This window comes from Haliotis rufescens, unplaced genomic scaffold, assembly GCF_023055435.1.
Source record: "Haliotis rufescens isolate VD_foot unplaced genomic scaffold, xgHalRufe1.0.p SCAF_27, whole genome shotgun sequence".
NCBI lineage: Eukaryota > Metazoa > Mollusca > Gastropoda > Lepetellida > Haliotidae > Haliotis > Haliotis rufescens.
In genome coordinates this window covers 5,424,781-5,450,871 of record NW_025963968.1, presented here as the reverse complement: position 1 = coordinate 5,450,871, position 26,091 = coordinate 5,424,781, and the positions used below count along the sequence as shown (strand labels likewise).

At 40.8% G+C, this 26,091-nt stretch overlaps 1 protein-coding gene across 3 annotated transcripts in view; it reads left to right on the top strand.

Annotated features, from left to right (window-relative positions):
* Nucleotides 1–26,091, top strand: part of LOC124139362 (Kv channel-interacting protein 4-like) — a 500,624-nt gene that overhangs the window by 18,170 nt on the left and 456,363 nt on the right. The window contains exon 1 of one of the 3 annotated variants that reach the window (XM_048402597.1): nucleotides 22,940–22,967. The exons of the other annotated variants lie outside the window; for them this stretch is intronic. Coding sequence (XP_048258554.1) covers nucleotides 22,946–22,967 — 22 coding nt within the window. The 5' untranslated portion in view covers nucleotides 22,940–22,945. Of the gene's footprint in view, nucleotides 1–22,939; nucleotides 22,968–26,091 lie in introns of those variants that run through there. 3 annotated transcript variants of the gene reach the window in all.

Sequence of the window (26,091 nt, the reverse complement as noted above, 5' to 3'; positions counted from 1 at the left end):
TATTACTGTAACCCCCAGCCCTATTTGTCCAGGGCATTTTAAATACCATTATAAAGATTTTCTTGTCAGTTGATTAAGTACAATGCTGTTTCAGTACCCAGTACCCAGTTTCCTGATACTGATGTAACAGCAACTGTGTATGTGCATGCGATGTGAAACAAAAGACACTCATGAAGTTTTAAAGGGACATTTCTATGTGGTGATATGTATGCATGTTTGTTGTTTAATGCCGCACTCAGCAATATTCCAGCTATATGACGGCGGTGTGTAAATAATAGGTCTTCAGCTACCAATGTGTGCTGTAAAAGGTGACTATGCTTGTCGTAAGAGACCACTAATGGGATCGGATGGTCAGGCTCGCTGACTTGGTTGATGCGTGTCATCGTATCCCAATTGTGTGGATCGATGCTCATGATGTCATGGCTTTAGAACAACACTCCCACTTTTAGAGAATAGAAATATGGATGGCATCTCCAAAGTTTGCTTACTGTGGACCATAATCTTGACTGGTATGACTTCAATGCTAATTGGCACCTGGTGATTAACTGGGCTAATTGAGTCGGGGCAGGCAAAACGACTGTGAGTTGGAGTATTGTTGGTCTTTAAAAATTTCTACATCAATTCAACAGCTTCTGTTCAAATTTGTTTTGAATTTTTGCCAAACTTATCATATGGTATTTAACAACCAGGGACCCAGGAAATTGTCAATTTATGCCCTTTTCTCCATTTTAACTCAATGGAAAATGTAAAATATTAAGTTTAGAAGCAGCGCACATATTCAGACAGTTGAATAATAAATATACTCAAAAACATTTTTTCTTTTAATTGCAGACCCGAGAAGATCCGGGGTAGAATAGGTCTTCAGCAACCCATGCTTGCCGTAAAAGGCGTCTACGCTTGTTGTAAAAAACGACTAACAGGATCAGGTGGTCAGGCTTGCTGACTTGGTTGATGCATGTCATCGATCCCAATTGCGTGGATCGATGCTCATGATATTAATCACTGGCTTGTCTGGTCCAGACTCGATTATTTACAGACCGCCGTCATATAGCTGTAATATTGCTGAGTGCGGCGTTAAACAACAAACCAACCAAAATATCTTTCAATTGCTGAAGACATAAATCACTTTTATGATTTACGAGCTTCACATTTCTTGTTTGTTTTATAATGCCGTTTTCCTCCAACAAAATACTGAACCTGTGTTTTTTTATTGTTAAAGTACTTCAAGTGTTTCAGTGATAATTAGATCAGGAAAAGAAGGGCTCAAGCATGAAACATGAACCATGAACCTATTGCAACACCTGTAGAAAATGTGTGGGAAAGATTTCAGGTGTTGTATGTCTATTGTAACACCTGTCGGTTCCCCAGGTAGCTAGCCTCTAATATTGCCAGGATGCCCATCTGCCCAAGAACACAGAGATCTTCACAAGTATGGAAGCACCTGTTGCCTTGAATCATTCATAGCCATTCCCTTTGATGAAGGACGGAATGAGTACAGAAGTATGGAAATGCCTCTTATCCCTTGCTGTTTGATATGAGGTGTTATATTGAAGACAGGTGTGATACGGTGTCTGGCGCCAAATTCTTGGAATAATGGTTAATGTAGGAGAACATACCAACAGGCTGATGTTTGTGTGTTGTTAATGTTTGTGTCAGTTCTCAATTTTGAATGAATAGGTTTCAGAATTAATTTCATCCTGTATTCTAGTATTCTTTTTGAAAAACCATATTGCATTTGAAGTATGAAGTATGAAGTATGATCCCAGGCATTGGGCTGTTCAGTTTGATGCTAGTGTGGGTGATCCAGGTTGGAGTAGGCCCTCGGTACATCTTGCTTTTCATAAAAGTTAATTGGAATGCGGAATAGGGTGGTCGGGCACTGTGACGTTGATTGTGTGTCAGCGTTCCACCTCCTCAAGTACAGCACCATGTAATACAGCTGGAATATTGATCAATCATAAACAAACAAACATTTCCAGCTTTGTGCAGTGTAGAGAGACTTCTGCCAGTTGTACACCTATTCCACTAATGTGTTGTCTATTAAGTTTGTCAACATGTATTTTGTTTGTGTTAAAAGTCAAACAAATTACAAAAAATACACATATTCTGTTAAGTTAAAGAATTGTTAATAGAGAAAACCAGTTCAACTGTAATTTTATAATGAATAGGTTTTGGTATTTTTCTTAGCCAGTTATGATGAAATCCTAAAGAAACACTTTGCAAAGTTGTTACAATGTCAACCCGTGAAGATCCGGGGTAGAATAGGTCTTCAGCAACCCATTCTAGCCGTAAAAGCCGACTATGCTTGTCGTAAGAGGTGACTAACAGGATTGGGTGGTCAGGCTCGCTGACTTGGTTGATGCATGTCATCGTATTCCAGTTGCATAGATTGATGCTCATGATGTCAATCACTGGATTGTCTGGTTCATACTTAAACAGACCACGGTTATATAGCTGGAATATTGCTGAGTACGGCGTTAAACAATAAACAAACAAACATACAAATGTTACAATGTCACAAGTTTGTCTGTGATGACATCACCATCTCCAAATATTCACCACAGTGCATTGACGTCCCGTTGGCATGGAAACTGCCAAATCAAAGAATATTGTTGTGGTCCTTAAAACAATAAAGTTATAAAATTGAATTGCGTTGAATTATCAAATACAATGCCATATTTTACTGTTGTATTGCATTCCTGGCAATAATTTTGAAGAATCCATGTTGTGTGCAACATAATCTCTGGTATGTGTCACGTGGAATCATACCAGTAATTTAACAGTTCGGCATTTTGCCGACTTACTGACGAAAACTGTTTGCGGTCACGGCATATGGCTTACACCAAGCCAACACGGGTTGTATAATAAATAATATCATCTGATAATACTGAAATTAATTGTGATGAGTTAAAGGTATTATTTAAGGTGTATATACAATTGATTTTGTTTACTTATGTAGGAATGACTCTTTTATACCAGTATTGATAAAATGGCATCAAAGAATGCCAGATTTTCTTGACAATTTGTGCGCCCTGTTGGAGTGAGTGAGTGAGTGAGTGAGTGAGTATGGTTTTACGCTGCTTTTAGCAATATTCCAGCAACATCACGGCGGGGGACACCAGAAATGGGCTTCACACATTGTACCCATGTCGGGAATCGAACCCGGGTCTTCGGCGTGACGAGCGAACGCTTTAACCACCAGGGCGCCCTGTTGGAGAAGTGACCTGTTTTTAAGGGCATACAATCCATATCAACACAATTCGTTTCCTGTTATTGATGAATCTATATGCACACAGTTACTTTTGTCTGCTAGTAAAGCATAAGTAGTACTATTATAATCCTAATTATCACAGCAGGAGTAATCCTCAGCTCATTATCACGGCCATTACAAATTCTGCTGTGGCTAAAGAAGCATTGATTAAACTTGATTAACCTGGCTAAGGACTTGCACAGGTCATGGGAGGTATTAGGAGACATGGAGTTTTAATGAAGAAGATGCTAAAGAAAAACATGGGCCAACATAAATGCCAGAATTTGATTCTGCTGTGCAACATTTCTTACCCTGTTTGGTGTCACCCCTGAGTTTCGGGGGTGGGGTGGGGTGGGGTGGCCCAGTCGTCTAAGGCGCCGTGATTTATTGTGCAGAGTTGCGTCCCTTGGGCACGCCAGAAACCTATGATCGTGTTTTCGAATCCCGGTTGGCCCTCTTTCATGTTTGTAGGTTTGTCAGCACCATGCCCGTGCTCGTGGGTTTCACGGAAGTGGGAAACGTCTGAGACCTGCATCACTTTGGGATTTCGTCCCACATTAAGCTGACACGCTGTGATATAACTGGAATACTGATACAGTGAGCCGGGCAATAATAGCGCTTTGAGCATGGCCCTGAGTGATGTGGAAATATGGGCAATATAAATGGCTCATTATGATTATTATCCTTATCCTCATGTGTGGGAAAGACCAAAGATGTTGCCCGGGATGTTGGAGTAGGATATCCTGGTAACAGACCAATGATAATGTGTTTTTTTTAATATCACTGTAAGAGATTATAATCATCTCCTGCCATTATATGACAGCCTCAGTGGCCATGTGGATAGAGCGTCTGCCCAGAGACTGAGTGAGTGAGTGAGTGAGTTGGGTTTAACACCGCTTTTAACAGTATTCCAGTTATATCACGGCGTGTCAGCTTAATGTGGGAGGAAAGCCCAAAGTGATGCAGGTCTCAGATGTTTACCACTTCGGTGAAACCCACGATCAGGGGTATGGTGCCGACAAACTTAGAAACATAATCGGAGCAAACTGGGATTCGAACCCACAAACATAGGTTTCTGGCGTGTCCAAGGGATGTGACTCTGCACAGCGTATCGCGGCACCTTAGACGAATGGGTCACCCATGCCCCTTTGGAGACTGGAAGGTCATCCCCAGCTATGTCATACCAAAAGACGTTTAAAGATGGTACTTGTTATTTCCCTGCCTGGCGGTTGTCATTAATGGAATGAACAAGGACTGGTTGGCTCAGAGTCGGTATACTATGTCTGAGTTGGCATCCATGTTGAACTGTGTCATGGTATCTCTATTTAACATGATGAAACCAGCATTAGTCATGACTAGTTCAAGCAGACATGCGTGTACATGCACATGCACACACTTGTATCCACCTCACCATATAAATGCAATAATCTTCAACATGATGTTTACACCTAACCCACTTACCATTGTACCCACTTGAGCAAAGCGCAAATGAAGTGCTACTACTGTCGGTTATCGAGCAACAAATCGAATAATCAGTCAATAATTCGATCTGGAGTGTTGGAATGATTATCGATCTACTATTGTCTCTAATCAATACAGAACAAACTGCTTAGGAAATTGAAAATATAGATTATCTATGCTTTTGTAAAGCAGTTTCAACATGATCATACGATGATCGATCGCACCAGTTGTAATCAACTTGCTGTCAGACTGAGTGAGTGAGTGAGTGAGTGAGTGAGTGAGTGAGTGAGTGAGTGAGTTGGGTTTAACGCCGCTTTTAACAGTATTCCAGTTATATCGTGGCGTGTCAGCTTAATGTGGGAGGAAAGCCCGAAGTGATGCAGGTCTCAGACGTTTACCACTTCAGTGAAACCCACGAGCATGGGTATGGTGCTGACAAACCTAGAAACATAATCGGGGCGAACCGGGATTTGGCCTGCCCAACTTGCTGTCATAAGGAAATGGATGTCAGTATTATTTTATGCTGTCGTCTTTTCAAACTATTTTTTCTTGAATGTGACATGTCATACCTGAGTTACTTCAGTCATGCTATTAATGAAATTATTTCGTGATAACTAAAACAAAAACAATTAAATTATAATGGCTTCTGTTGCATTTATAATACTCCTTACATATTATATAACACTAATGGCTGTAGTCGTGGCAACTTCCAAACTTTCAGGAACTTTCAGGAATCAACCGGACCGTCATTCAGGCGAATGTTTCTGACAGACCACAATCTGAAAAATACTTTCATGAAAGTGTATCCGGTACATAAGCTGGCTCCTTTCTACAGAAAATTGTGTGGATCGATGCTCATGATATTAATCACTGGATTGTCTGATCCAGACTCGATTATTTACAGACCGCCGTCTGACTTGTAGCCCATGAGGACATTATGTTGTTATTTGTCGGATCACAGATTTTCTCTGGCAAAGTGAAAATTCTCAAGGACAAGGGACCAGACTCTTGATTTATTATGCATGTAATAAGCTTTGACTGCTCAATTTGATGAAATATGGATGGCAATTTGAGCATCATATATACTGGGTAATTGCCATTCTGTTATACACACACAGTAATCACCAAGAGGCATGTTGCTGGGGTAACATAGAAGTGTTCATTTCCATTTTATCTCTCTCCATTTATAATGTTAAATTGGGTTTGTGGATCTGATCCAATAACAAGAGACTAATGACTTTATTTCATGTTGGATTCTCAGCAGGTACAGTGTTGTAAGCCTGCAGACCTAGTAATTGCTTGAATGTGTCATTGTCTAATTACAGGGGTGGTGGGGTAGCCTAGTGGTTCACTCACTCACTCACTCTATCGATCTATCACTGATTTCAAAACTCGTACAATTTATTTAAGATTATTTTGTTCATCTCAAATATAACCCTTGACCACAGAACCAGCATCTATTTAATTTTACTGGTCCTGGAGGAAATACACTAGGCTTGGACCAGCGGAACAGTGTTTTTGTTGAACACTGTCAAGGGCAGTAAGTGTGTTATTGTTGTAGGTGGTGGGAAACATCTTAACATGTGACAACTGCTCAGGGATTGGACATGTGAGAGGATTAGCTGTGAAAACAAAAGAGATCAATGCAATTACAATAGTATGTTGATATAGAAGACAGATTTATCTCCAAAAAATCAACTACACTGCCAATTCGCTGTCAATGTTTTTAGAAATGCATTATTACCAGGGAATTGGAATGTTTGATTTGAAAAACATTGGCATGAGCATTGTCACCAGGATGGCATAACACCAGGGGCGTTATAACCAGGGTGACAGTATAATCAGGGGCATTATAACCAGGGTGACAGTATAATCATGGGCATTATAACCAGGGTGACAGTATAATCAGGGGCGTTATAACCAGGGTGACAGTATAATCAGGGGCGTTATAACCAGGGTGACAGTATAATCATGGGCGTTATAACCAGTGTTGCAGTATAATCAGGGGCATTATAACCAGGGTGACAGTATAATCAGGGGCATTATAACCAGGGTGACAGTATAATCAGGGGCCTTATAACCAGGGTGACAGTATAACCAGGGGCGTTATAACCAGGGTGACAGTATAATCATGGGGGTTATAACCAGGGTGACAGTATAATCATGGGCATTATAACCAGTGTTGCAGTATAATCAGGGGCATTATAACCATGGTGACAGTATAATCAGGGGCATTATAACCAGGGTGACAGTATAATAAGGGGCATTATAACCAGGGTGACAGTATAATAAGGGGCATTATAACCAGGTTGACAGTATAATCAGGGGCATTGTGACCAGGTTGACAGTATAATCGGGGGCATTATAACCAGGGTGACAGTATAATCGGGCATTATGACCAGGGTGGCAGCATAATCATGGGCGTTATAACCAGTGTTGCAGTATAATCAGGGGCATTATAACCAGGGTGACAGTATAATCAGGGGCATTATAACCAGGGTGACAGTATAATAAGGGGCATTATAACCAGGGTGACAGTATAATCAGGGGCATTATAACCAGGTTGACAGTATAATCAGGGGCATTGTGACCAGGTTGACAGTATAATCAGGGGCATTATAACCAGGGTGACAGTATAATCGGGCATTATGACCAGGGTGGCAGTATAATCAGGGGCGTTATAATCAGGGTGACAGTATAATCAGGGGCAATATAACCAGGGTGACAGTATAATCAGGGGCATTATAACCAGGAGAACAGTATAATCAGGGGCCTTATAACCAGGGTTGCAATATAATCAGGGGCATTATAACCAGGTTGGCAGTATAATCAGGGGCATTATAACCAAGGTGACAGTATAATCAGGTGCATTATAACCAGGGTGGCAGTATAATCAGGGGCATTATAACCATGGTGACAGTATAATCAGGGGCATTATAACCAAGGTGACAGTATAATCAGGTGCATTATAACCAAGGTGACAGTATAATCAGGGGCATTATAACCAGGTTGGCAGTATAATCAGGGGCATTATAACCAAGGTGACAGTATAATCAGGTGCATTATAACCAGGTTGGCAGTATTAACAAGGGCATTATAACCAAGGTGACTGTTTATCAGGGGCATTATAACCAGGGTGACAGTATAATCAGGGGTGTTATAACCAGGGTGACAGTTTTATCAGGGGCATTTTAACAGGGTGGCAGTATAATCAGGGGTGTTATAACCAGGGAAAACTGTATGGTATAGCAATTATTATTTCTTACCCATTATTTTGTATTTTGCACTTTCGTTTTGTTTTGCAAAAAATACTTTGACAAAATATAATTAATAAATACTAATTTATTATTAATATGGTATAACCTTCCTGTCAGATATCATTTATAACCATTGTCATTTCATAGATTCTTTATCCCCCTTGTCATGAAGTACAGGATATATTCCACTACCATATGACCGACTTCTATCCTTATTCCATGTAGGAGCTGAGGTCAGTGGATAAGGTACTTGCCACACTAAAGGTCTTGGTTTGATTCCTCACTTGTTCAATGTGTGAAGCCTGGTATTGGTGTCCCATTGGGGGCAGTGGGGTAGCCTAGTGGTTAAAGTATGTGCTCGGCAGGCCGAAGACCCAGATTCGATTCCCCTCATGCGTACAATTTTTTAAGCCAATTTCTTGTGTCCGCCGCCATGATATTGCTGGAATATTGCTGAAAGCGGCGTATAAACAATTCTCACTCACTGGTGTCCTCATTGAGATATTTCAGATATTGGAGTAAAACCATTCTCTGTCCAACACTATCTACATGTTCATTGTAGCTCAATCCACAAGTTTTCATTTTTGTTATGAACAAGCCTCCCTCTTCCTGTAAATTTTTGTTATGAACAAGCCTCCCTCTTCCCGTAAATTTTTGTTATGAACAAGCCTCCCTCTTCCTGTAAATTTTTTTTGCTGGCAAATATCCATTTTCAGACAAGATGTACCTTGTGTTATCATTTCTGATTGTTGATGGTATCCGTCCAAAATGTTCAATTGAGCACTTAAGTATCCATACAATATATATGCATCAGACATACTGTGGACTGATTTCATAGTTCTTGTTATCTAGATCAGCACTCTATCTAATTCTGCCATAGGAATCCACCCCTACTTTGCAGAAAGCAATCAGCCTTCTATTGTGAGCTGTGTTAACAAAACAATATTAATTAACTTTAAATATTTATTTTCTTTCCAACATGGGTTTTAGTTATCAATTTCGGTGCAAATAGGGACGGTTAATTGTCTGTGTTGAATACCATGAAAGAATTTATTTGAGCTAATCGACTAATGACCTGATCGAAGTGTCTACAGATAGACATTTTGTACTTTCTGCAATGGTGGTTATATAGATTGGAGAGAGCTAATTGCTCTGACGAACACCACGTGTTGTTGAGCGATAGTAATGGGGCAGTGGATGTGGATAACCTGACTCTCCAACCAGATCTGCATGGATAGAGCTCATCTAATTAGCTTAATTATACATGTCTTAATGAGTCTTATTAGATCAAGATCAAGATTCTTCACATTCGAAAGCAAATAAACATGAATAAATAATATTTGTTTGTCTCTAATGAATGTGTTTTGATGTAATTGGTGCATTATGCTCTCCAGACACCATATCCTCCTTATGGGTGAGGTGAAATGGGGTTTAATGTCGGCTCCAAGATTATTGCACTGTCTGTCTGTCAGGACAGATGCCGAGTTTATTGTGCTAGCCCACTGAGATGCCATGCCACAGTTTAACGTGTATATATTCCACTCAGACACAGTAAACTGACTCTGAGCCGACCAGTCCTTGTTTTAATCCGTTAATACCGAGTGCCGTACAAACAAGGTACAACAAGTACCATCTTTTACGGTCTTGTGGTAAAATGCGGCGGACGGGCGGGCTGACGCTCTACCACTAGACCATTGAGATGGTTTTAGCCTTATAACCTGGCCCAGTGGGGGGGTGGGGGTGGGGGTGGGGGTGGGGGATGGGGGTGGGGGTGGGGGTGTGTGTGTGTGTGTGTTTGGAGTGAAGAGTCATACAGTGCTTTCGTGTTGTATTTTAATGCCTTTGTCATTGCAAAAGGACCGTGAAGATCCGGGGTAGAATAGGTCTTCAGCAACCCATGCTTGTCCTAAAGTTTGTAGTCACAAAATGTTACATTAAATTTTGGGGGCGGGATAGTCCTAAGACCAAGCTGACCCCAAACTCATCCCACCCCCCAATAATAAATGACCAGCCCCAGGAAGCCCCTGCTCCACACTTTGGTGCCCATTACCAGTCAAGCTCTAGCAGTTCAAGTGGTTCCATTTGGGAAATTGGGGCATTTTCTCATCAGTATAACTTGGGGTGATGTGTCACTGTTAGATTCATCTATATCATAAGATCAAAGATGGATAGCAGACAAACAAAGTGGAGTTTGAACGACTTGCTGAGGCTACCAATTACCCCAAACCTAGTCCAACGATTATTCGGGACAGTACCATTTCCAGAGAAATTGCCTGGGTAACAAATTCCAGATTTATGAATGATAGGATGTATTGAAGTTCCACATACAATATGTAGATGTTCCTGATGTGATTTTACCGCCTTCTTGGTCTCATGTATGGTTGATCTCCAGCCACATCATACCAAAAGACATCCAAAGATGGTACTTGTTGCCCTGTCTGGCGCTCGGCATTGAGGGGACAAAACAATGACTGGTCGTCTTTGAATCAGTTTATAAGTGTGACCAGTGAAGATCGGGGTTAGAATTGGTTTTCAGCTACCCATGCTTGTCTTAAGAGGCGGCTGTGCTTGTCGTAAGAGGCAACTAACGGGACCGGGTGGTCAGGTTCACTGATTTGGTTGATGCATATCATCTTATCCCAATTGCGTAGATCGGTGCTCATGATATCAATCATTAGATTGTCTGGTCCAGACTTGATTATTTACGGACCGCTGTCATATAGCTGGAGCTACATATTGTTTTGGAACATCTTCATCTGTTGGTCATAAAGTGCAAGAGATTTCTTTGTGGAGATGTTACAGTGTTTTGTACCTTGATAATGTATTGATAGTATTTCCTTAACATTCTCACAATGCCTCTTTCCTTGGGGGCATGGGTGGCCCAGTCGTCTAAGGAGCCGTGATTCGCTGTGCAGAGTTGCGTCCCTTGAGCACGCCAGAAACCTATGATTGTGGGTCCGAATCCTGGTTCGCCCTAATTATGTTCCTAGGTTTGTCAGCACCATAGTCTTACTCATGGGTTTCACCGAAGTGGTAAATGTCTGAGACCTGCATCACCTCGGGCCTTCCTCCCACATTAAGCTGACACGCAGTACTGCAATAATGTTAAAAGCGGCGTTAAACCCAACTCACTCACTCCCTCACTCTTTCCTCACTTTGTTTAACATGAGGTAAAAAGCCTTATGGGTTCTGAGGAAGAACATGTTCTCAGAGAGACTGAATAAAACCAGGTGGCTTAGTTGATTGTTCTGTCATGTTTTCAGTATATCGTTATCTGGTCCAGATTCAATCATTGACAAGCCTCCCGACAAAACTAAGACTCACATTGATTCACAAACTTTCTCATAATAATTGAATGAAGTTCTGCTGGAAGTAACTCCAAAGACAATTTCTCCACCTTGATCCCATTTCCAAAGGTATCCTGTTTTTTGCATGGAATGTGAATGACTCTGTCCGTGAGGAAGTGTGAGCTGCTGTCTTGTTGATGACCTGGTATGTTTATCCCATGGTGAGATTTGCCAGACGCATGTTATACCTCCCTCCCCGAGGACTGATGTTATTACCATCATTACAGGTGCTCATCAGACTGATGGCGGAGGTCACTTAAGGTCGTCTGTAACTGTAGAGTGGGCCTGTAATTGGGAGCTAGGGAGATTTGTTTTGTTTTGTTTAATTTTTTCACCCAATGGGTAGCCCAGTGGTTAAAGTAATTGCTCGTCACTCCAAAGGCCTGGGTTTGATTCCCCATATAACTAAAATGTTAGAAGCTAATTTTTGGTGTGGACTGTCATGATAATGCTGGAAGATTATTTAAAGCGGCATTAAACCATACTCACTCACTGTTTTCTTCAAATCAGTCGCCCACATAATATCATTGTACCATTCAAATTCTTCATGTGATTTGTATATACAAGGGATAACAAATTAACAAGCAAAGTAGTGTTCAAATACAACGTGGTTGAATGAGATGATCAAAGTTCAAGTTAATTAATACTTTATTGTGGTCAAACAACTTATGACATGTTAACCAATGTTGCATTGGTCTCCAAAATAATGGGGTCCCCTTGAACATGTTAGCCACAAGCGACGCAGGCGCGAAGCTATCTTTGGGAGGGAGGGAGGGGGGGGGGGATGGGTGCATGCTACCACCCATGTAATTTTTTCAAATGTTGACCTGAAATGGTGTATTTTAAGCCATTCTGAGCACAAATAAAGTGTCTGTTTTTATGTGTGTATCACATCGATTTTGGGGGGCAAGAGAAACAAAACAACAATAACATGTGCACAAAGTAAACTTTTTTTCAAAATGAAAAATGCGTAAGGGGACGCCTGTAAGTTTCTTTTTTTGCATCCCAGCCTTTTAGTGCATAATTTTGTATATGGGACGCCGTAAACGCAGACACTGTTAACCAAAATTATATTAAATCCTCATATTCACATTTTGAATGCTCCGACATTCATACAGTTCGTCCCTCACTCTTTGAAGGTTCATACTCCACTGAACTCAAAGTGAATGTCGGTTCTTAAATAAATTGTAAGTAGAGTCTCATCAACCCTCATGGCAGCTTGGACATCCTAACCAAAAATGGTCTTTTGATGCACCTTTAATGTTGTTTGGCGACGTGAACAAGGAGCTTTTCAGAATGTCTATGGTCAGAGTCAAGCAAGAGGCAACTGTATGTCCTCCACAAATGCCAGCTCACTTAGATGGGGAATATTGATGTAAGAGTCCACTGCAAGTGCCTTTAAGTCAACTCTGCTTCACGTAGAGCTAGCGAATATATTGAGTGAAACAATATGTGACCTGGCTCCCAATCCACAAAGCGTTCGTAGCACTATGGTATTTGTAAGCCGATGATAAACTGTAAAGTTGCGACAGGTCGTAATGCTACGAACACTTTGTGGATCAGGCCCCTGGCTACTTGTGTGCCAGATGTTACCTAGTGTCCAGAGTTATAGCTCAAGTGGTATCAACTACTGGTTAGACTTATATTCTATACTACTCAAGACAAGTTAAGGAACACCCACAAATGGAAAGCTGTGTTGCAATACCCACCAGCCATCACAGACTAACTGTAGTCATATGAGTGAGTGAGTGAGTGAGTGAGTTGGGTTTAACGCCGCTTTTAACAGTATTCAAGTTATATCGCGGCGTGTCAGCTTAATGTGGGAAGAAAGCCCGAAGTGATGCAGGTCTCAGATGTTTACCACTTCGGTGAAACCCACGAGCACGGGAACGGTGCTGACAAACCTAGAAACATAATCGGGGTGAACTGGGATTAAGATCCACAATCATAGGTTTCTGGCGCGCCCAAGGGACGCAACTCTTCACAGTGAATCATTGCGCCTTAGACGACTGGGCCACCTGTGCCACCTGTAGTCATATGAAAAAAGCAGGTGTTTTGTAACTTCTTTTGAGTAGTGTATATTGTTGTCAACAAAGGATTTGTTTGTTGGTTATTTGATGCTGCACTCAGCAATATTCCAGTTATGTGATGGCGGTCTGTCAATCTAGTCTAGACCAGACAATCCAGTGATTGACATCATGAACATCGATCCATGCAGTTGGAATATGACATGCATCAAGCAAGTCATTGGGCCTGACCACCCGATCACGTTAGTCGCCTCTTAAGACAAGCATTGTCGCCTTTTGGGGCAAGCATGGGTTGCTGATGACTTATTCTACCCTGGATCTTCACTGGTCTGTCAGCAAAAGACGAACATTATTATGGACTAGAGTGCAAATGGCACCTATGATGCATGTTCTACATTGTGACAAGTTGCCTGATAGTGAGTTTCTTGGTTATTCCTGTTCTCAGATTAATGTTGTGTCGCATGGGAATTGTGTGACAATGAATGACGGATGTTTTTATTTTTTGTGAAGGTTTCATAAAGAATGTTCTCTGTGAACAGGCCACCTAGTTTTGAAGGTCAAGGGTGAAGCAAATTGATGCGAACTACTTATGCATGTGTTGGTAGTCAAGGTTTTCAGAAGCTCATGTTTGTTTAACTCCTCAAGCATTGATACGTATGTTTTCATGACTAGTACAGTGGCAATTTACATTGTTTCTCAGAACTGAAACTAAGGTCGATCGTCTTGAAAGAGCTATAACTTTGGAAAAGTTGTGTCCCTTGGATGCATCAGGATCTGCTGGTTTGTTCAGAATCACCAGATTATTTTCTTTGCTTGTCAGCACCATTTGTCCTATTGTATCACTATAGTGGTTACATGACGATGCATCCGTGACAAACACATGCAAAGGCAAGTCAGTTTTTCTCCCAGACAAGTCAAAATAGGAAATTGCATTGGACATCATTTTGGTCACTGGACACAAATTTGGAAGACATATGCTCCACATGTCTGCCATAAAACTTTTTGAAAGCTTTACTAACGCGTTCAATGTTGTAACCCTGAACTAACAAAGCGTGAAATAACTTGAATAATTCAGACAGCTAAGTCTGTGGGGGTTACGAAACATCACACAAGCCCAGACATTTCAACAAGGATCTACAGTCTTAATAACAGTATATGGATTCTTCCACAGCATCATGGCAACACTAAACCATCAGAGTCACGGACTTCTTCAAGATTCATGTGATGATTGTTTTTTCTCTTTCCTGGCAAAAACATTTCACTAAACAAATTCCATCTTTATTGAGCATTTTGCAAATATGATAATGCTAGGTTTTTTTTCACTTGGGAGACTTTGCGAGCAGACAGGGTGGCGACCCTAAGTCTGGAGACCCCAGAAATCAATATGGAAAAAGGAGAAGTGTGGGTGAATATCAAAGATCATAAATGGGAGGGATTAGCCTGTGATGATAGTGAGCGGCTAGGTCCTCTCTCAGTCATGTGATAATGGGGGGCATAAATGCTGATAAACTTTTGAACAAGTCTTCCTACTTCTCTGCAATGGAGAACTAACTATTGTAACAGATGAGACTTTTGCCTCAGGTGATAATGAAGAAAAGAAAGTTTTAGTGGATTGATTTGATTCATTTGATGGATTACTTCCCCTTCATTCTGCTACATTTGTATTTTGGATCGGTTGACTTAAGAGAAATAAAAAGTCTCTCCTGTAAATTCAGTCAGTGTTTTTGTACCCTTTCAAAAGAAATTATTTTTATGTTTCTCGAATTGTTGTAGAAGAAGGAAAGCGTTCAACGATGAGGAAAATGGGAAGAGAGGATGCAGGTTTTTTGTAGTGAATTCCTGGCATGTATAGTTCAAGACACAGACTGAATGAAGGCCTAGCATGGGAGGAACGTGAGAGCCATGCATGTTTGTCCCAGAGGGTCCACACAATTAGGGTGGATTGTCTCGTGGGAAGGGCACAATTAAATGAGTTCCGTCTAGCTGATGGCAGTGAAAGTAAGAAGTGAGATGAGGCCCAGGAGATTCACAGGGTTCTGGAGGCTCTGGCATACTGACAGCTTATTCCAGCTCCACCTAGACTGAGCGGGGTCTCCTGAAAACCGCCAACACCTGACAGGCATCTTGGAATTCAAAATAAACAAATTCCCAAAAGAAGCTGGATCTGTGAAAATTGTAGGGCTGGGATGAGTCCAAATTTACTACCCGGTTACCCGACCCCCTATAACCCGACCCTACCCGGGTACCCACTGTAGGTCTCGAGAGTTGGATATTTGATGTCTGATTGGGAATTGTTTTACCGCAGCCCTGGCAAAAACTATTTGGTTACATGTACGAGACGATCAGATCATGCGTATCACTGAAGATCACTGAAGTTGACTGAAGCTTTATCTTTACTCAAACATATACAAGTCAAAAGGAATGTGTGCCTTGTCAGAAAGAAATGCGAGCATTAGCGACTTGTAGTGTAACCACTGAGCTATAGTGAGTTTTGTCCTTAAACAATATATCATGTGACTAACCACAGGTCCTGGTAGTACTGTAGGTACCTGGATCCTACTCAGAACCTACCCGAGGACCCGAGTTATCCGTCCCAACTCTACAAGAATGAACTAAATGTTGCTTCTCCTCTTCTGATCATGAATTCAGATGTATTAATTTGATGTAATTGTTCACTGAATTGAACATTCCTTATCAAGTTCTACGTCAAGTGTAGTCATGTGGTCAAGTGATCAAGTAGTCATGTGGTCAGTTGATCAAGTGGTTGTGACAGCCACCAACCCTGGATGATGGTGTCTTTATTCTTGGTAACCTTGTCAAAATATGAGCAAAACATTGCTCAGTCAAGTAGTGAAAATGTCCACTACAGTGACAGCTGTGGTGAGCACATACCACAATCCCCTGATTGCATCGCCCCCATTATGTGTCTAGGTTTTTCAGCTCCATACACTGAAGTTACACCTAGGTGGTCCTTTCCTTTCACAGTGAGCTGACGTGCCGTGATATTACTGGAATACTGGGGCGGTCGGGTAGCCACGTGGTTAAAGCGTTCACTCGTCACGCCAAAGACCCGGGTTCGATTCCCGACATGGGTACAATGTGTGAAGCCCATTTCTGGTGTCCCCCGCCGTGATATTGCTGGAATATTGCTAAAAGCGGCGTAAAACCAAACTCACTCACTCACTACTGGAATACTGTTCAAAGCAGTCATAATCCCAACTCACTCACTCACTCACCAAATGAGCAAGGTTAACTTGTGTAAAAGCACATGGAACCATTACAATCTTTGTTGGTGACCTGACCTATCTCTTTTGAATGTGCGCTATTTAACATTTCATGCAGTATCAGAGAAATTACATTATATGTCAAGCGAGAGAAGACAAGTTTGTTTCACAAATACTGTAACTATCTCCAACTCTATTATCACAGAGAACAGACTTTCTCTCGGTCATGAGCTTGAGATTAAGACCCAATCAAAATGCCTCTTCTGAACGTAAATTCGGCAGACATCCACATTCAACATGGCGGCCTTGAACCAAATAGCCCTTAGTATACTGAATAAATATACTGATACCCGGCTGCGTCATACCAAAAGATGTTAGAAGATGGTACTTGTTCTTCTCTGTCTGGCGCTCATTTCACGATCATTGGTTTCTGGCGTGTCCAAGGGACGCAACTCTGCACAGCGATTTACAGTGACTCGGATGACTAGGCCAGCCAGTCTGATAATGATGCACTGACAAACCTGTATTTTCAATTTAGCTTACACTTAAAGAAGATCTGTCATGATTTGTTTTGTTTCTTTGTAATTTAATGCCGCAATATTCCAGCTATATTACAGCTGTCTGTAAATAATCAAGTCTGGACCAGACAATCCTGTGATTGACATCAAAAGCATTGATTCATGCAATTGAGATACAATGACATGCAAGCCTGACTGCCTGACCGCCTCTTACAACAAGCATAGTCGCCTTTTAGGGCAAGCATGGGTTGCTGAAGACCCATTCTACCCCTGAACTTCACAGGTCTGAAGACCAATACTAACCCGGATCTTCACCGGTCTCTGTCAATGAAGTGCTTGCAGATATTCCAAGATTCCAGTAGAAATATGAAGGATGATATTTTTTCTGTTAATTAAATGCCTTCTGTGGAATGAAACTACCATAATATTGGATTATCCTGTTTCTTGTTTATGAAGAAGAGACTGAACACAGTCTCATGTTCTGGTTCCACCAGGCGGCATGACTGGTGCTTCCCTCGGCATGTTTCTGTGTTTGTCTGACACATGTGCTCGGGTTGACTTGTAGTAAATATTTACCCACCTATCGGCAGATATGTTTACCTGACGCTGCAGTGGGAGTGCAGTAAGTCATAGGGAAAGTAGCATCTTGTCAGATGCTCTGCTAGACCTAGCCCAACTCACGGCTTCCTACCTACTGCTTTTATGCACAGCGGCACATGACAGATGCTGAAACGACGCACTGAGGCACAAGTGCTCTGCAATGTTAAACTCAGTATTACAATGCGATAGGCATCATGCTGTGTCTAATGTATTGTTTCATATATATATGTTACAAATGTACCTGCGATCTGATGGAGTAGAGTAGGTGGGTGGGTGGGATTGTGAGTTTGGTTTTACGCCGCTTTTAGCAATATTCCAGCAATATCACGGCGGGGGACATCAGAAATGGGCTTCACACATTGTACCCATGTCGGGAATTGAACCTGGGTCTTCGGTGTGACGAGCGAAAGCTTTAACCACCAAGCTACCCGAACGCCTGAGTGAGTAGGTGGGATTGGGAGTAATTGAGTTAGTGAGTCTTGTTTGTGGTTGCAGACAGCATATTCAAGCTGTAACCAGGTTTGGGCAAGTTGATAGTTGATAGTTGATAGTACCCATCCATGCCATCTGGGAACAGTGATTGAGACATACAAAGCCATGTAGCACATTGTTACCCTCTGAGCCCACTGAAGTCTACTGGGGACATACGTGGCCCAGCTGTCGAGGTGCGGCAATTAGCAATGCAGAGTTGCCTCTCTTAGGCCTGCCAAAAACACAGTATGTATCTGGTAGCCCTAAGAGAAGCAACTCTGCATTGCCTTGGGTTTGAATCATACATTCACTCTGATTATGTCTGGCTTTGTCAGCACCATTTCTCTGCTGTGAAAGATATAACTGAAATACTCCCACATCAAGCTGACACTCTGACATAACTGAAATACTCCCACATCAAGCTGACACTGTTATATAACTGAAATACTCCCACATCAAGGTGACACTGTGATATAACTGGAATACGCCACGTCAAGCTGACACTGTAATATAACTGAAATACTCCCACATCAAGCTGACACTGTTATATAACTGAAATGCTCCCACATCAAGCTGACACTGTGATATAACTGAAATACTCACACATTAAGCTGAAACACTGTGATATACTGAAATACTCCCACATCAAGCTGACACTGTGATATAACTGAAATACTCCCACATCAAGCTGACACTGTGATATAACTGAAATACTCCCACATCAAGCTGACACTGTGATATAACTGAAATACTCCCACATCAAGCTGACACTGTGATATAACTGAAATACTCCCACATCAAGCTGACACTGTGATATAACTGAAATACTCCCACATCAAGCTGACACTGTGATATAACTGAAATGCTCCCACATCAAGCTGACACTGTGATATAACTGAAATACTCCCACATCAAGCTGACACTGTGATATAACTGAAATACTCCCACATCAAGCTGACACTGTGATATAACTGAAATACTCCCACATCAAGCATCAAATACTGTTCAGAAGGATGTTAAACCTCCCACTCAAGTCAACAAGCATGGGTCACTGGGTGCCTCTTGTGCCGCAGCATGCCCACAGGGAAGATCATGTAGAATTGGAACTGATCAACATTTAGTTTGTCATAATGTGTCATATTTTCTATTTGTTTCATTCCTGATATATCCTGCAGATAACATTGAACATTTTGAGTACCAGATAGGTTTGGATTTCAAAATTTGTGTTGATTGGAAGGTATTATTTGTTTTCTTAAACATAGTCCATAATTTCCTGAAACTGATGAAATTCCCAATGAATATTGCTGCTTTTTGACATATTAGTGGCAGAAATTGTTGCTCGTGTGTGCTTGTATCTTGTGGGGTAACAATGCATCAAGCAGGAACAGCCACACAAACCAGTGATACATATCTCCGACATTTAAAAAAGGCTGATGTGCCACGATATAACTACAGTGGATTCTCTACTAATCCAGTTATAACTCCACAGCAGAATGACTTTCATATAATAAATAAATAAATAAATAAATAAATAAATAATATTTTTGTTTTCATTTCGACCGCCGTTGCGTGGACTAGCTGCGATAAATCTGTGAAGCATAAGGCCAAACTTTTTAATTTCATGGTGAAACGAGAAAAAAAAAAAATGTGTGGCCTAAGATTCAGAAAGTGTGGCCAAAGATGTGGGTGTATTATTGGGTAGGGCTGAAGAAACAGTGTAGTAACATGTTGGACACGAACACTGGTCTGCTGGTCCAAGTCTGGTATATTTCCTTGTGGACCAGTAAAATTAAAAAGATGCTGGTCCGGTGGTCTAGTGTTATTTTGGGGATGAACAAAGTAATCTTAAATAAGTTTTACGACTTTTGAAATCGGTGATTTCAAACTAAACCCTAAACTCTGAGCAAAACCAGCAACCTAAACAACCCTGTGTGGTGCAGTGGTTACCTTCTTGACTGGTTTCTCATTCTAAGTACAGGAGACACTGATGGCCTAGTCGTCTAAGGTGCTGTGATTCACTGTGCAGAGTTGCGTTCCTTGGGCACGCCAGAAACATATAATCCTGGGTTCGAATCCCAGTTCGCCCCGATTATGTTTCTAGGTTTGTCAGCACCATACCTGTGCTCGTGGGTTTCACCAAAGTGGTAAATGTCTGAGACCTGCATCACTCCTGGCTTTCCTCCCACATTAAGCTGACACGCTGTGATAAAACAGTTAATACAGTTAAAAACGGCGTTAAACCCAACTTACTCAGTCATTCATTCTAATTAAACATGCTCAATTGGTGTTTGAACATGATAGAGTATCTGCAGTTACCACCATTGTATTTAGTCGAGATCGAACAGGACCAGGAGTATTTTTAATAGGCTTGTCCTTTGGACCACTGACAAATTTAGGTCAGTGTCAAACACTGTAACTTGTGCAACAAGTTGCTGCTTAGAACTTTCGGAAAATGTTATTTATCTTGTGTTTGCAGCACTCACTCACTCACTCACTCACTCACTCACTCACTCACCTGTCATCATGTAATTCGTGTTTGTGCAATCACGATATTTGTTTTACATGGCTTACTGAGAAAATATGGCTTGATCTGTTGCAAGTATTTGTTATGATCGTTCTGGGAACCGCGGTGGAGTATTTAGATAGCTGCCAGGAAAATATTGACTCTCACTTTCGGAGTAATCCATTTTACATGTGATTTGCAAAATAGTGAAAACATGTCGAACGGTAAGACTCTTGCAAAACAGAAAATGTTGAGGCAGTAAGAGAGTATAAATACTCTGTTGACGAAAACATGAACCATATTGCTTTCACAACTGTTTGTATTATTAGAACGTGATTAAGATTAGCCACATGGGTGTAGCTAAAGAGTCAGTCTTAATTAAATATTATAAAAGTGTTGTTTTTCATACACAGCTATTACATTTAAACACTTCTTTAAACTACTCGTCATAACGTCCATTTTTTATGTGATTGAATTTTTATGGTGAAGATTATATTCAAAGTGAACTTCTTTGGAAAATATTGCAATATTAACTTCTTGTCAAAAGAGGGATTTTAAAGAATCTAAATGTAAGATAAATTTAGTTTTTGTATATTTTGGGTGTTTTTGTTATGAGGATAAGACTTATGGGGACAATAGTCTCAGGCCAATTGGAAGCCCTTGCACATTTGATTTAAGTCAGGGTTCACTTTTCTTGTCTGTTAACTCCAATGTTCTGTATCCATATACATCAAGTAGCATCCCTTTAACAAATATAGACATTATAGACATTCTGGGCTCAAGTTGGCTAGCAACACAATTATAGTCCCTCTATGATAACCACACACATATTAATTTTCTTAAGTGTATACAAGTATGATATATAAGAAATGTTACTTTGTCAGTCCTTGCCAAACTGATTTGAGTCTTGTCCTCAAGCAGTATATTTGATAGATTGTAGGTGGAGCACCATTACATATATCACTTTTGATCACATCAGTAGGACTAAAGTTACAGACTGCTCTCTCCAGACAGAGCAATACTTTGTAGTCAGTACAATAGGTTTGTTGTACTTACTGATTGCAGTTCTGTGCTATATAATTGCCATGGCATGCTGTCTGAGATTCTTCATGACGTGCCACTCCGAGACGTAGTGAATACCATGTTATATCACAGTTGGGAGATAAATTTGAAACAATGTTTGTCATTATGTTCAAATGCTAAATGGTATGGAAAAGACATTCATATTGACTGAAATACATTGGTCTGTTCCGTGCTTTTTCATCATTTACAAATTTACTACTCAAATGAAGTTAAAGAACACGTTATTCTTTCATGTTACTGTAATCTGCCATGGCATGCAACTTCTTTGGGTAGTACATATATCACTTGTGACAAGCCTGATCAAATTAGGAAGCTTTTTGAGGAACTAAATCTTCAGGAGCATCATGTATTAGGCAATACTCTGTTGATGCCAAGTGAATATCACATCTCCGCTACTTGTATGCTGTACATCAGGATGAAACATGGCACTTTCACGGATGCTGTTGCTACTCATGTTTAGTCAAAATAATAAACAAACAGAGATTGTTTGTTGAATTTTGAAGAGGAATGTTGATGGAGAAAACACAAGTGTATCCCAAGTGTGTCTTGCATGGTGGTCTGTCCTTGTATCTAATCTATACACTGTTAGTGTGTAACACAATAGACATGGTTGGCAGAACCCTCACACCAAAAGCCAAGATGGTGTTCTAGGAATCACCTTGCTCCTCACACAGACATATGGCGTCCCTTAGCATCCTCTTCACAAACAAGTCCTCCATTTACTTTATCATCAAACAGATACAGCACCTATAGGATCTCCATAAGCCTTCTCACATGTTATAACACAATTATTCCACATTGCATTGCAACAATGTCCCATACGACAACTTTGTTGTACAAGGTTACCCCTAAATCAGTACCATCTGGGGCAACAGGCGGTATGGATAACATATATCCCCTGGGAAGGTAATCTCCTTGACGTGAACATAGTGAGGTCCAGGAATCAGTCTTGTAGTAACCACCACAGCGCTAAAGCCTTTAGTACTTGTACCTCGGTGCTCAGTGCCATGCTATTTCTGTGGTGGCCCACTATGTAGACGTTGGTACTGGTATTGTTGGTGGTATGTTGTGGCACTTCCCGTCCTGGTAATGATGTGCTCGTCTGTTTTAGTTGTCATTCATCCTACTTGGCAGGGTTCAGCCACTATACATTTGGTGAAAGCATTCAGGCTTTTTTTAGTGTCATGTTCTGTTAGTTGCCATCATGGAAGAAGGCGAATATGCTGGTAGGTCCTTGCTAGTCTTAGTTTCTTCTAGATGTTAATTTAAACTGGATTACTAGATTTGTGACAGGTTCATCTGGTCACAAGTTGCGGGTTGAAGGTATGTAGTAATATATTGTTGACAACTCAGTGTTACTGTGGCCTGGAGAAAGAAGAACATTGGTCGTCCTTGGTGCCACAGGAAGTGGGTCAAACCACAGACATGTCTCCTATTTGCATTGTGGGATTAAGACAGTACAGTAAACTACGTTTATAATGAACACGCTTCTGAAGAACTGACTGATATAATGAACTTATATTTTGGTCCTGGCCACTTGTTGTATATATGCTGTATATATGCTTAAAACGGACTACGGTTATTACATCCTAAAATTAGTGGTCCCTTTGAGTTCGTCATGACTGTAGTTTAGTGTATATGTTTAACGTGATGATGGTTTCTTCATCTTATGGTTTAAGGTCTTTCAGCTGATGATGGTTCATAATCTCGGTTTAGTTTGGACATCTGGGAACTAAGTTAGACTTTTGGGTAACACTAGGTATATTTAGATACAGAATATACATGTATTACATGCAAATTAGGTATGTCAGGGTTGGAGTGCGAGACTGTTGGATTAACGGGTCTAAATAGCACTGATTTAATCGGTTCCCATCATTAGTGTCGGATAAAGCTGATTGGCGGATTAATGAGTGTCAGATTAATGAGACTTGACTGTATATCACTGTTTCATAGTGATTTAGAAACACATGCTTATGATACTTGGAAAGGGTTTTGTCCCTTTTTTTTATATATATACAAAGATGATATATTAATGTTGATGGATGTCTATTTATATTCATTTGTACTGCTATTGTCCTTGTCATATAACAAAATTACCCAAGTGGCACACACTGCACATTCTTATCTGAAAGTTCTACTTAAGCTAAAAATGAAGGAGATATTCATTGAAATATAAAAACACACACCAATGCATTTACAGAAAAAAATGCTGACTTGACAGTTTTTGGCAATTAACATTTTCTATAGGCTAATAAAGATTGATTAACAAGTCATTCAGATTATGGAGGCTTGTAATTATTGCCAACAAGCATAAATCTTTCTGTGTAAACTTCCCTGCAACAATATTATCGATTTGCAACTGCTCATTGTAAATTATTCCTAATTAAAGCTCTGAACACTCTCTGTATCAACTGTGGCCCATGTCGACTGTTGGTTGACCGAAGGTGGTGGCCATTGTATCCACAGTCTCAGTGGCTGAATCACTTGCTGTTCCATTCACTGTCAGGCATCAGGCTGGAACAATGGTGATACCACCATTGAACTGAGTTAATGCTTTCTATATAATGGTCCTTGTTTGATAGAACGTGTACCAATTCTGATAAGCACTTAATGAAAAACATAACGGTCTGATAGGTTTTATTATGTGAATGTATATTTGTTCACAAAGTGATGGATTGTTTAGAAATTGGTGTGATCTCCCTTGGATAAGGAATGAGGACGCATTTATGCATTGATCAGATGTCAATTCTTGCACGCGAGCTATGGCTATTCATTGATGAAGTATCAATACTGATGTATTGGTATTTGTTGTGGGATGTCAGTATTTACACATAATCGTGTTTATAGTATAGGAGTTTATTGATTGTTGAGCTGTCAATACTATTGGATCAATTGTGCAGGCTTATGTCATCTGTACTTGTTGTTTTCCCATATGTTCTGCGTTCAGGATACACCGAATTGAGTTGGTGTTCTAATATAAATTCTTGATAACTATTTGGTATCATTTAGTGATATAGATATTTGAACTGGTGGTCTTTTCTCGAAACTTTTGGATGTCATTTAATTGATTGTTGGATATAAATTGTTTTCACTGTCAGAACTTTGTGGAAATATCAATAGCGCATGTCGTGATAAGAAATATAAGGACTACATTTTGCTGCTATGGCAACAGTTGGTAGGGGGATACTGGGATATGTCCATCCGTCCACAATGATACCACTCATAAATGAAGGTGGGTACAATGTGTGAAGCCCATTTCTGGTGTCCCCCGCCGTGATATTGCTGGAATATTGCTAAAAGCGGCGTAAAACCATACTCACTCACTCACTCACTCACTCATAAATGAAGAACCAGTCTGTCCTTGTATGTGGTATTTTCTGAGGGCATGGTGTTCATGATCTACTCTGAAAACTATCACGTCATTCAGGCGGATGGACATGTCCCTGATGTAAGGGTTATTTCACTCAACTGGTTGAAATATTGGTTTTGTAATGTCAGATAAATACCGCGTGCTCTATAACTAAGTATATTATAAAGAGAGCACATTGTGTGTGGCAGGAACCCATCAGTGTGCTCTGCTCCATGGAATGGAAGGGAAATGTTGTTCTCCGTGTGATGGGCTCGATATCTTTGTCAGTCATTTTAGAAAATCTCTCTCTCTCTCTCTCTCTCTCTCTCTCTCTCTCTCTGAGAGAGAGGGAGGGAGGGAGGGTGTGTGTGGGTGTGTGGGGGTGTGGGTGTGGGTGTGGGTGTGTGTGGGTGTGGGTGTGGGTGTGTGGGTGTGGGTGTGGGTGTGTGGGTGTGTGTGTGGGTGGGTGGGTGTGGGTGGGAGAGAGGGACAGAGAGAGAGATATATTGAGTTTGTATGAGAGAGTTTGGCATTTTGCCAACGAGGGACACCAGAAATGGTTTTTCTCTCATTGTACCCATGTTATAAATCAAACCCAGGCTTTCAGTGTGATGCGAGAACACTTCAGCCACAAGGCTAACCCACCGCCCCTTGTTGTTTTTGAAAACATTCATGTTTGGCTGCATTTGATATTGATTGACCAATCACATTCAGGTCCTTCACCAAAATATTATCATTAAACTGAATAAATGGCTGTCATTAATTTGAGAAGAAAACAATGATATGTAGGTGTGAAAGTAAGAAAGTGTTTTCTGGATAGTACTTCTGGAGAGTGATTTTTGACAATGGGATAGCCTTCTGGTTACAGTGTTCGTTTGTAATACCCAAGGCATCGGTTCAATTCCCCAAATGGGTACAATGTGTGAAACCCATTTGTGGTGACCCTGTCATGATTTTGCTGGAACATTGCTAAAAGTGGAGTAAAACTCAACTCACTCAAT